This window comes from Stigmatopora argus, chromosome 5 (genome assembly GCF_051989625.1).
Source record: "Stigmatopora argus isolate UIUO_Sarg chromosome 5, RoL_Sarg_1.0, whole genome shotgun sequence".
NCBI classification, from domain to species: domain Eukaryota; kingdom Metazoa; phylum Chordata; class Actinopteri; order Syngnathiformes; family Syngnathidae; genus Stigmatopora; species Stigmatopora argus.
In genome coordinates, this window is record NC_135391.1 from 12,073,649 (window position 1) to 12,087,098 (window position 13,450).

General features: G+C 38.5%; 1 protein-coding gene across 4 annotated transcripts in view; it reads right to left on the minus strand.

Moving 5' to 3' along the window:
• The window catches only part of efna5b (ephrin-A5b), a 95,077-nt gene that overhangs the window by 22,489 nt on the left and 59,138 nt on the right, over positions 1 to 13,450 (minus strand). For all 4 annotated transcript variants that reach the window (XR_013300362.1, XR_013300361.1, XM_077601265.1 and 1 more), the window contains exon 2: positions 12,615 to 12,907. Coding sequence is in view for 2 of the 4 variants with exons in the window: in XM_077601265.1 (XP_077457391.1) it covers positions 12,615 to 12,907 (293 nt within the window). In the remaining 2 variants the exon portion in view is untranslated. The remainder of the gene's footprint in view (positions 1 to 12,614; positions 12,908 to 13,450) is intronic.

A 13,450-nucleotide genomic window follows, 5' to 3' on the forward strand; every position in this document is an offset into this window, starting at 1 on the left:
TAAGAAAAAAAGCAAAGAGCGCATGGAGGGTTCTCTGTCGTGATGACAGTGTCAAGCTGCTGGGAGACATATAGTATGTAGACATGTGTTCACAATACACATATTTAATGAATGAGTTCCTGTAGGGAGTTTGCATTTTCTACCTGAGCCTGCGTGGGTTTTCTCCGGGTACTCTGGTTTCTTCCCTTATCCCAAAAATATGTAGGCTAGCTTGGTTGGACACTCTAATTTGTCCCTAGTTACGAGTGTGGGCCTGAATGCTTGTCTGTCTCCTTCTACCCAACGATTGTTTGGCCACCAATTCAGGGTGTCCCCCGGGAGGTGCCCATAGTCAGTTGGGATAGGCCCCATCACCCCCCTAGACTCTTGTGAGGATAAGTGGTACGGAAAATGATTTATTGAATCAAGTAATTTAATATGTGATTAAATACATACAGAATAAAATACCTTTCATTGAAATTTATCTGATCTTCTGAAAGGTTGGTCAGTCATACACTGTCTACATGGAAATAAAATGCTTTTCATCTGGCTCCACCAGAGTAGGAAAAGTTAAGTGCAAATGTGTTGACATTGGGGAGGCTCAACATGATTCTGGTGTGGTGTTGTTTCTGTAAAAGAAAGATGAAATGTTGGCTCTACATGCCTGTCCTGTTAACAGAACTTTAATCTCTGATCAGAAACCCTCTAACTTGGCCCAAGCGGCCCATGTCTGTGCCTGTTTATTTTGGATTAACATGCTGCACAGGGTCGGCTTATTGTTGCTCTATGCTTTAACATCAACACCTGCTCTGCATGTTTCCACCAGGCATGCAAGCCCCACCATCAATCCATCTAGAATGAGCAGAGGGGCGGCTTTCAGAGATCTTGTCTGAGAGATGGGCACAAAGAGGGGATGGGGTGTATTGGTGGGTCAGGACGCTGTGTCAGGTTACTTCTTCAAGCCCCGTCCCATACCTAGTAATGGCTGGTCCCTGTAGTACATTGCATTATGCATCAGCATTAAGGCAAATGGAATGAAGCAGAATCCAATTACGGAAAAACAAACAGGTGGGCTCAACGCGGCTTAGGTGCTGTATTGTTTCAATCACAGAGCAAGCCAAATCTTATTGCATCAGTAATGTTATCTGGAAAACACATTTCCTTGACCATTCTATTCGAAATTTCATAGCCATGGTTTTGTGGTGGTCGGAATACTATTGTTTATTTTACCATGATGGAAGAGTTTGATTCATGCAAAATAATCGAGGGTATCACGGTGGAGTAATAGTTAGCATGTTTGCCTCTGTCGACTGTGTGAAACCGAAAATCTGCGTGCCAAATCTCATGATAACCGATAACCTTGAAACTGAAGTAAGGTCATGCAGCTAGTCAATAAGATCTAACTCAGGTTTGATGTCTTGTTAGCATAATGTGGGTTAAAAGGAACAGAGTGGAGTCCAGTGTAGAACATTCTGAACTGAGTAGCTGTGTCATCTCACTGGAGAAAGGAATGGCACACTGGTTTTGGCTTTGCAAAACGCAGTTTTGTTTGGAAACAGCAGATTCCAGAAGTTTGGGTTTAAATAAACCAGTATCCAAGAGAGAGGATAACACAGATAAACACAGATCCTCAGCTTCCAGACCCTTTTATGTGTACATTTCTATTTGCTAATGATACCATTTACAAACTTTGTCCCTGGGCACGAAGACAATGAAAGAGCAGTTTTTTTTTAAATGTTAGAAATATGTCCCGCAAATGAAGACTTATATAATCCACCCACAAAAAATGGCAGTCAGATAGTAAGGAATATGGGCAAAAACTATAGATCAACACCAAGAATCTACACGCCTGCTTGTGCTTGTCTGCAAGCTGTGTGAGTGTAGGAAGATGGAAAAGCATCCACAGAAACGAGGGCAGTTAAGCAGATGCTACTGCTGCGAGTGCACTAAGGGAGGGAATGATGAAATAAGGAAATAGAAGGACTTGAATTAGGGCATCTTTTTTTCCAAACAAAGTCATCCAAAGACTTACTTTGGCAATCATTTGCAAAGTTAAAGAAGTCACATCAATGAGGAATGACAAGGTTGAAATTCAATTTAATTGCTTACCTGTGAATCATTACACTAACATTGGGCTTGAAGAACAAGTGTTATCATGAAGTTGACTGTATTGAGTGTGGCATCCATAATCTCCAGTCCAGGACTATTCAGAGATTTTTTAATTAACATCTATTTGCTTCCTCTAGCTAAGATTACAGAAGATCACAACATTTCCTTTCAAAGATATGTGGATGATGAACATTTCGAGTAAATGAATTTTTGTCAAGCTGAATGAAAAAACAGTGGTGATCTTTATTGCCCTCAAAAAGGAAAGGTCAATGGCTCAATGTCACTGACAACTACAAATCAAGCCAGAAATCTTGGTGGAATTACTGATTGAGAATTGAATCGCAACAGCAATAAAGTTTATTAAATTAATTGGCATATTATCACCGAAACAACAGCCTGAATTAAAAGAATTCTGTCTGAACAAGACAAAGCAAACCATATGCATTCATTTTTAGTAAATTGGATTAATGCAGTGGTGTATTTACAGGTCTTAATAAAAACAAATCAATCAGGATGCTGCACCTAATCCTGCCAGATGCAAGGAAACTGGACTATAATAAACTGGTAATGAAATCATACTGGCCTCCTGAGTCAAAGGATAGACTATAGAATCTTACTGCTGGTGTACAAAACACTTAAATGGCTCTATACCAAAATAAATGTTTGATGTGATTTACCCTTACGAAGCATCAACAACCCTCAACCGGTTTCTTGTGGCCCCACCAAACTAATGCTAAGGTTCGCACCAGTTGCAATGAACCAATCGCTGGCCCAAGGAGCTGAACACGGGTGCCAGCGTGAAGCACATGGGCGGGTTCATTGATGGCGCAGATGTAGGGAGCTCTAGTGAGTGTGTGGCAGACTGTCACCGGACTCGATAAGTCGAGGACAAGCACTGTTCCAGTTGCAGCCACACTATAATAAATCATAGTACATCATGTTTAATTGCTGCACTTAGTCTATCTCCTGAAATCATAATATTGTTGTTATGGCCTTGGTATCCACCCAACATTAAATGTGCAAGGCTCTGGCAGTGAGCACAAATAAGGATAGAGGAACAATAAATCCATAGAAAATCTCAAATTAGGTATAACAAGTAATTACCAATATTGGTCAAAGGTTAACGCGCCATATTAGCGGGTCTTTGTGTTCATTACGGTGAATAAAATCAGTTTCAAAAGGACCACTGGCTGGAGCATGAATATCACAATGGGCAAAGATGAGAACACACTGAGTTAGCTTTCAACCATTCGGAATAACGTTATTTTTTTCATTACTCGCTATTCACCAACCTTTTAATTTTAGTTTGGTATGAATGTGTTGCACTGGAACTTTTCATAGTCAAGTATTTATAGAAATGTATCAACAGAAATGTAGGGGGTGATTTAAAGTGGTGTGTAGTATTAATGCAAATATAGGGACTGCTGCAGATTGTGTTATTGGTAGGTATAATGCTGTATCACATCTTATGTCAGTATACAACTTTATGGATGTGGTGTTTTAATCATGGGCAACAAGGTGGATCAGTTTAGCACATTTTCCTCACTGTTATGGTGTTGTGGGTTTGAAATCTGATCTCAGCTTCGCTGTAGTAAGAGAAAACATGGAAGCAAGTGGCTGATGTAGAGGATGATGATGCAAAAGTCAGGGTTATGTGGAAAAAAGTTGATTCACAGTGGCAACCCAAAGAATACACAAAACAATTTTCTTAATTTCAAAGGAATTTCAAAACAATTTTCATTTTTTTATGGAATTACATTTATCTTAACAAAATAATTAACCTGAAAATTGTTTCACACAAATTAAAAAGAAAACTAACGCATGAATAAGCAAACATTAAAAATATTGATATTGTAATTGTGCACCTACCAGAAAATGATGTTATAAATGAAAATACTCTTCTCTACATCAATTCTGAAACAATAATCAACAAAATGTACAGCGTTCAAATAAAATTGACCTCTGTCCCTGAAAATGTCAACAAAACCCTCGATGAAGTTGGTTTTAATTAGTAACATTTTTCTAAGTAATAGAAACCTGCCTACAACATGAGGCTTTAAACTGCATGCCCTGTTAAAATGTCAATTCTGCGCAAGTCCTTTGACGGGGCCACACGCACTACAGAGAACTGTTTCCCCTGTGCTCTTAGATCACAGTCAGGGAACAGAGGCAAGAATAGAATAACAAACGTCTCAGTCTCCGGTTACGCTGTTGTAAGGTTTAAATTTTTTATGTTAACTGTATACATAAAGTTGGGCATCGGACAGGATCTTTCTCTGAGAATTGCTATTTCACTACATGTATTGTTACAGTCCTATCGTCTATGAACAGAAAACTTGGTACCGTATTTGACTCTTTTCACAACCTCTGCCTTTTTTGCTTTGAGCACTAGTTTTTGCAGGTTCCCTGGCACATGACCAAGTCAAGTCTTAAGTCAGCTTCATTATCTATTGCAATGAGCTGATTTCACATATCTTCTCTGCATTCTGAGGAAAATAACTCAAGAACAAGTTGCTGTCTATAATATGAAAAATAAATAAAATAACATGCTTGCATCAGCATTCTGGAAGATGGTTTTCACTTAAACCACTGCAGCCCTGTGATCCCTGACCTGAAAAGTCCTCCTGCCATCCTCGCTTATCTACCCCGTCAGTCCAAGAAACTTACTCGGTGCTCACTCTTAATGCGATCTTTTGCTGAATTGCTTATGTATACGGTCAGTGCTACATTTTAAATCAGAGTGTTGATTCTGACATACATCGACACCCACGTATTTTAGAAGATGAGAGGTTTAGTGGAAATGGGATTTTGTAGAAATGCTTTTAAGAAAAAACGTTTGTAAATGAGATATTTATATTTGAGATTTAATTCTGTCCCAAGCCATTTTGCATTACACCTCATTTTGCGATGAATAAAACCTCTGGTGGTAGACCAAATTCTTGAGACCCATGTTGTCAGATTTGTTAATTGTGTATTTAACCACATTTTTATTCATTAGGGACAATCTGTTTCTGGCTCATATATTTTTATTTTTAAAATATTAAGAACAAAAAACGTGACTTCTTTTGAGGAAAAAAATGTATTTTACTTATAAGTGTATGCCTGAAATAAAATTTTCTTATGTCATGATTAAAGCAACCTTTAAAACATTTCAGATGTGTAATAATTCTAGTTGGGTTTTTGTGAATTATGCTAATACAATCACCTGCAAGTGACAGGGCACTGATATTAAACAAAACTGAAGAATGACGACCGCCGTCTAAGTACATTCCTGCTTCTGCTGATGAATCTCTTTTGGTTATCGGAGCAGAAAATGCTGCCTTATTTAATTTCTTCAGACGCAACAAAAATCACCTCTCGACCCGCAGTAAACTCAAGGGGCAAAAACATCATTAAGCTGTGCTTTCTGAACATAAATATGATGTGACATCTTAATACTAATCTACAAACAAGAAAGCTAATCAATCATACCCTTGACGACTCATTTTTAATCCCACTTTCCCTCAACCCCGGAATGCGAGGAGAAATGAGAAATAGCAGATATGTATAACTGTTAAATGTTTATGCATGGATGCATTTTAAACGTATTCCATTGAAAACATTTATAAATCAATGCGTACCAGTGGAGAAATACTGATTGAGGAAATTTCCCATCGGGAATTTTGAAAACACTATGCTAGAATTCCTTTACATTTTCTGATATACCTTCTCTTGTACATTGGGCAAGTACGGTTTAATGGCTATTCCCTAGGTTTCCGGACAGTGACCTCTGTCTCAGGACACATTGACATTTGTGACTGGTGCAGGTGTGCAATATGGCCTACTTGGGCAGCTAATGGTGCATACAATTTTCTCTGTTAGCCACGCTACACTACACTACTAGACTATGCACTCGCACACAGAACGCAAATGTGCTACAAGGTCACCATCTCATTGCTGCGCCTGGGTTTAGCTGCACTGTTTGTCAATAACTTCCCACTGGAAGTGTGCTATTTGGTTTCATGAGTTAGGATAGGATATTAAAGTCTCTGTAGTACTTATTTATATGTTAAGTAAACATGTTTGAGGGTTTGTAGACTTTTGAATTAGAATAAAATTTTGAATAAATACAGACGCTCCCCTACATACGAACACTCGAGTTACGAACAACGGTACATACGAACATGTCTGCAAATTGCTTTTATGTCGAAAAATGTTCGTAAGTTCGATTTTGTATTGCGCGCCTTTTTCCGAGTAGTGCTTCTTTCCGCCGCTAATACCGACATCCACCTTCCTCTGCCCAGTTCGTTGCAATGCGGAAGTGCGTGAACGTATCTCCAGTGCGCAAAGAAACGTTTTCATTTGTATCATTAAATATCTCGTGCATCCATTATTGAATATGGTTGGTGAAAACCGAAAGGCTTCTAGTGAGGGAGGTGCAAGGAAGAGGCAAGCCATTTCATATGAAATGAGTGGCAATAATAACGAAGCTTGATGCGCGTCAGAAAGTGGTGAGCATTGCACGTGAATACAACTTGAATCGTTCGACCGTCAGTACCATTTATAAACATAAAGATCGAGCAGCAGGACCCAAATATTGAATGTTGCACAAAGTTTGCAAATCAATTGAATGATGCCATACAGTGCTACCGCATCATTTATGATGAAAAAAAGAAAAATGCAATCGTCATTAGATAGCTTCTTTCGGCCAGTTTCTAGTAAATCTCTCTCTCTCTAATGTATGTATACAGTACTGTATGTATTCTCTCCATTTTATTAAATGTTTTTTCAGTACAAACCAATGCGTGTTACTTATACAAGCCTTAAACATACAAATGCACTTATATAAACCTTCAATATACTTATATAGGCCTTAAACATAAATTATAATACAAAATATAGCACTGAGCAACTTACGAACAAATTCAACTTATGAACAATCGCTCGGAACCTCGTTCGTAAGTCGGGGAGCGTCTGTATAGATTTTTTTAAATTGGAATCCTTTTGATAAAACTATCATCAGAATTAGTTAATATTTAGGGAGTTTTAAAATTTAAGATTTTCAGATGGGTGTGCCTTGTGATTTTTTCAATGCAAAAAGTGTGCCTCACCTCAAAAACGCTTGGTAAACACACGCTCGGGTAGATACTGAGTTGAGGAAGGCAACCCCTTCAATGGTGGAGCGGACAGCTATGCCCCCCCATTCTTCCTGACCGAGAAGCCTGTCTGCAAATACTTTGTTAACTTGTATTTCTCTTTTGTTAGTGAACTCTTTTGTATAGCAATTAATCCTGTTCAGACCAATTTGGATAGGAGATCACTTTGTATAGGGCTTCTTGTTTGTATTATAAATGAACAGTTTAATTACAGAACTCAGCATGATGCTTCCTCATAATCTGCAACATTTACCCCTCAGTCAGAGCTTTTAGGAATAGCCACCAAAAATCCTTCTGCATAGACAAAGATTTGTGTAATGTTCCATTTTATAGCTAAACCTTGCTTTATGTCTATTTACCTCGATCGGCAAAGAAGCTGAATAATGAGCTTTTAAAATAGAACACTATACAACGACTTTGGGAGCTTCACATTTGATTGGTAATTTTGTCAACAACCCATAACACTTATGGCACCAAAACTAGGGCTGTACCAATCACATATTTTTTAAACCCAAGTCACCTGATTTTGAGGACATATATTATTAATAGCAGAAATGAGGAAAAAGGCTAACATAACTTATGCATGTATGCTTTATACATTTACATTACACTCCAATATTTAATTTATCTCTGCAGTGTATTAAGGAAAAAAATCAACTGTACAAGTGTTTCTAAAAAATGATGTAAATTAAATTCAGTTCGCAGCAGTTAGGCCCATTCAAGCCCATAGTCCATGGGCACTCCCCGCAAGAGGGTCTGGCAGCAGTGCCGTTCTGTGCAAGCCCTAGTTGAATTTAATAGAGCCAGTGGCCTCGGCTGTAATCGAGCTTAGCAGTCCCACTCGACTCCTGTATATATGGGTTTCCAAATCAGCGCGTATACACATAGCTTAAAGAAGAGGCACTTTTAAGTGAAAAATAAAGCAAAAAAGTAAACAAAGACACCTGGAGACATTATCACGCTTGCATGATGCCAGGGTTCCCTTTTGCATGACCAACAGCTACCAGAATGTCCTCCTAGCTACGGCATGTTTACTTCTGGTTCAGATGTCTCCGAACGATATGCATATTTTAAAACAAATATATTTTTGTTTCTTTTACCAATATCTTTGTAGCTTTGGATTAAGGACTGTAGCCGTTAAATACTTTAAATAAAAATCAGCCCAAATGTTTTAAACAATTGTTTTACTTCATTCTGATCCTCTGAAAAATTACATGATTGGCCTTATTTCCAATGATATGATTGGATGCAGGGCATCTCCACCAAGAACTATTTGTTGACAAACAAAGTGCCACAATCTCAAATAGAGTATTAGCACCGAAAAACAGTTTTGAGTTTGTACCTGGTATTTATGCTTATCTCATGAAGGATTAAAACAAATATTTGCATCCTGTGCATAAACCTGTTATCAACTGTTGATTGCAGTGTAGCAGCAGTTGTCTCAAATATTATAATATATTGAATCAGGCATAAGCACTATAACTTATAAAATAAGTGGTGTACACTGCGCACACAGAAAAGGAGAGAGTCCTCAAACAATGTTTCACACTGAGATGCCCGTAACGTGAAGCCAACCTGCTGGTGGCACACAAACAAGATTAGCAAAAGATTTTCTGCAGCTGTGGCATTCAGTTTTGCTCTTTTAAAAGGATTAAAGATAAAAGATTAGAGGTAATCAAGTCTGAGCCGTTGCCCCGAAACGTGTTTTTCCACCATTTATACTCCTGAATAGTCACAATAACGGCATATTAAACCTAAATGTAACCTGAGAGAATATCAGTTATTAGGTACGCAGTCTAGTCCTTTAATTAAATTGCCTCAGTCGAATGTTGTATTTATTACTGGATTATGAGGACTGGATAGGAATACAGAGATGCAGCCTGAAAATTGTTCTGTAGTTTTACTGCATAAAAATGGTTCTGTAGTTTTACTGCAAAAAATAAAGACCCCATAGTGTTTTTTCTATATGTATACACGTATATCATTGTCAACAAACACGTAACCTTTCAGAAACCTAAATAACACAAACGGAATTGTCCAGTAATGTTGTTGTTTGGCCCTTTTTACTAAAAAGTGCTGATGATGGTTGCGAAAGAAACAAGCACCGTAGATGAATGAATAGTACAAGTGTAGTTGGCTTAATGTAACTACCTCTCTATCTTCCTTCAGCTCTACAATCTGTCCACCATAGAGACAGTCTAATCCATCAGCACCAGCCCTTCTGCTTTTAATGGACATTGGAGCTGGACACTATGGTGGCGGGAAATCACATGTCAAACAACTTCATGGTAGATGACTTTAATATCCGCCTTGCGAGCTAGACAGGCTGTATGCTAGAATCATTCAATAGCCAATGAAGCCGTGGGCCACAAAACCAATACACCGTACAAAAGTAGAATGCATGTGCTTCATGGAAGCCTAGTGTGTCACAGCATAATTTAATCTGGCCCCCAGGACAAGCATCTCTCAGATATAAAAAATAAACGTTACAAATAGCAACATGAATAAGTGGAACAGTTGTGTGACCCTCGGCTAACCTCCAATGAGCTCTTGACATCTCCACATCTTCATTATCATGACACTCCGTGTAATTTAGGTCTAAGTGACAAAGTGAATATTGCAAATTTATTTGGAAAAAAACAGTCAAGTGTAAACGGGGTCTCTACTTTTTCAGAAAGCAATAAACTTGGTGAAGGTTGCACAGAGAAGGTCGAGGGTAAGAAAAATGAAATCTTTGATGAAAACTTTTGTTAGCTGCGTCATAAAATGTCACCATTCGGTAAAAAACAAATCTCTGTACTCAAAGCCCTACTGAACTGCTCAATGCTGCTACTTGGGGAGCAAACACAAAAAAAGGCGCTCAACTAAATCTGGTTTCTGAATTTATGTTGAGGGTGAAACTGTGTGCGTGTATGTATGTAGTATATATACAGGGATTCATCGCTACTCTACACTTCAGTGGATCACAGACTTTTCAAAAATATTAATTGAAAAATGACAAAAATAGGAATAGAGTTGTGGAAAATGCCACAGGTTGCTACAGACTCGGGTTTCCTATTCGGGTTGATTTGGCCCTGAAAAGTGACCAGCTGAATGATGGAGACAAATTTACCAGTATCTTGTGTGTGTCTGCGTGTGTGTGTGTGTCTGCGCGTGTGTGTCTGCACGTGCGTGTCTGCGTGTGTGCGTGTGTGTATCTATGTGTTTCTCATCTCATAGCTACAATGTTGGTTGTGGCTCTCCTTTCCCGCACGTAAGGGCATTGCAGTAAGCCAGTATTGTGAAAATCCATAACACCTTAGATATAGTTGGGATCTTTGTGACAGACGGATACATAGGCTCCACAATGAATTCTGCGATGTAGCAGAAAGCTGTTGATGAAACAGGATACAACAGTGGGACACTAAATTAATATTTTTATCTCTGTCGAGAAGTTTTCTGCATATGTGTAGGATGTGGGCCAAAGAAAAATGATTATATTTAGTGTCACATATAGCTTGCTTATTTGCCCCTAATTTCTCATTACTGCATTATCTAGGAATAATGCAATAGCATTGTTCATTTGTGTGAGTGGGCTGGAATTCTATCAATGTTAGGTCAGATTGTTCATTTAATTTTGCCTGAAGAGAAACATAATCTTTGTCATTAGCACAAGAATTGCAGAACCCTTTTCAACTTTCAACTTTTCATCCAATAGCTGAATCAATAATGCATAAACCACACATGAAACTAATGGCCTCCCATTTCAGAACATAAGTGTGCCATCAATTTTCTAGTCCTGTATTAAATTTGTCATATGGCAGCACTGTGCCCACTCCCCCTTCTTACAAGTCTTTAGAGGGAGGATTAACATCCCTCAATCATACTTTTTTTCATTTATCCCAAAAATGCATTTTTAGATCCTTCAAATATATCTTATAGGACCAAGGCTTCTTAGGTTAAAAGTTACTACCCACATGTACTCGATATAAACCACATTCCTATTGACAGTACGCACATGTGCATCTCAATACGTTACACAGGTATTTGTCATTCTGTCAAGTCCATTTGCCTGTTGACGAAATATTCTGTCGTTAAAAAAAGTGTTCCAATACTAGTATCGAAAGAAACCTAAAATGCTGCCATTTGTATTGTCAAGTACGAGCAAATAGGGAGCTGTTGCCACAATTAGTCTTTGAGATTTCCGACTGCCATTAAACACATTGAAAGAAATCTTCTCCCGGCAAGTACAGTACTAAAACATGGTGCCTGTTGTTTTTACAATGTATCTTGTATTAACCAAACCAAATAAAAAACATATTGTACTCTGTTTTATTTCCAAATGTTGTAGTATCAGCATCAGATAATACTTTAAAATTGTGAATCCAAATCCAAATTTCTGAATATATGTAGTTTTATTATGACGAAGGTTGGCCTGGTGAAACAGATTAGGTAAATCTATTCCCATGATTTATTGGGGCAAAAATGAATTTCAAACTCCTCACTAAAGCCCCCGAAAATTCCTGGAGCAGACTGGGTCTTAAATTATGAGGGCACTGTGTGAGTTAAATCCTAACATGCATTATTTTTGTAATACACTTGCATATCAATATATCAACACAGCTGCAAGGAACATGCGGCTTAGTAGAAGCTATGCAAAACATTCTCACAAAGAGTGACGGCCAGAGGGAGCAACATTTCCAATGTAATCTCAAATTTACGACAGTGCCATTTATCACTTTTCAACAAGTTGAAGGTAACATTAAAATCCATCAGTATAAAGCTCTCTGAAAATGTGCATTTGAAACAAGCTATGAGAGGTAACTTGTTTACAATTGGTGGGAAAAAATACAGAGGACTTCCTTCCGAGGCAGGACTACCTAGTAGTATAGCTAACGTCTGCGCGTTGCTACTTGGATGTTACTTCAAAAATGGAGGCCTAGCTACATTTAATGCACGGCTTGACTACTGTTTTAGGGTATTTTAGTGACAGTGTACAATGTACAAATGACAGTTTACCCATGCTCATTGCATGCAGCAGTAGGTTTCCATAGGTCTCCTATTCAAGTACACAGTGCAATAGTAACGTTTGGACACGGTGTTCGTCCAGTCCTTTTCATGTTAAGGTATAGGGCCATATGTATTTAAATTTGTTAATAAATGAATCAGTAGCCAAAGTACAGATAGTACTGTTTCAGATTCCACTGGATTGGGACATTTTCAGAATTAAATTTGTTACATTTCTTCATAATGAGGCTCATAGACTAATCTTTTAGTTCGCCTATCTTCAGATTTATTCGCGTTATATTTTTGCAGCGGTATCTAATTTTCAAAACTCCCAGAAAATTGCAACCCTTAAATTGATTGAGTCATCACATAGCTGCCAAGCATCACAAGAAAATGAAGACTCACAGATGTAGTAATATTCTCTTCCTGGTCTGAACTCGAAGCCCAAGGAGAATGGGGTGAAGAGCTGGAACTTCTCAGAGAACTTGAGTGGCCCATTAGGCGAATGTGGCCGGTTGCACTCCCAGCGCTTGAAGCCCTTAGAGGACTGGTCACAGGTGCTGTAGCCGTCATAGTTGACCATGTAGAGGACGTAGCGTTCTGTCCGCTCCTCGGGCACTGAGTCCGCGTAGTGCGGGCAGTACACATCCAAGTAGTCATTTATGCACACATCGATATGATAGTCTCCACGATGGAATCTAGAAGACAAAAACACACACATTGATGAGAGAGATGCATAAACGGGTCCTCAAATTACTGGAGATCACAGTATTACACTTAAGACAAACAAGGGTACAAAGTTGTAAGCTTGATACTTGTCGCATTCTTGTCATTGTTGCTTCAGAACTATGTGCCTTCATTAGAGTTCACTTTTTTGTTTTAATTTTAATATATTTAATCTATAAATCTGTCATGAAGCCACATACTTGCTCACCTAGCTTTACATTGAGAAGAAAAGAGGGGAAAAAGCTCTAAATATTTGGTGACAGAAAGACAAACGCAGGCATGGTGCGGCAAAACAAGGAGGCACAGATGAGAAAGATCATAATGAGAAAAACACAGTGCCTGTCCCTCGTGGTGGTGCTAGAAGAGGCCACATCGGGGTCAGAAGCCTTTGGTACATACCGATTTATCAGATGTTGACAGCAAATCTAAACAGACACACAACACATTTCAACTACTGATGACAGAATTAGTCCCACACCTGTGGAATGCTTTACATCCAAGAGCAATTGCTACAA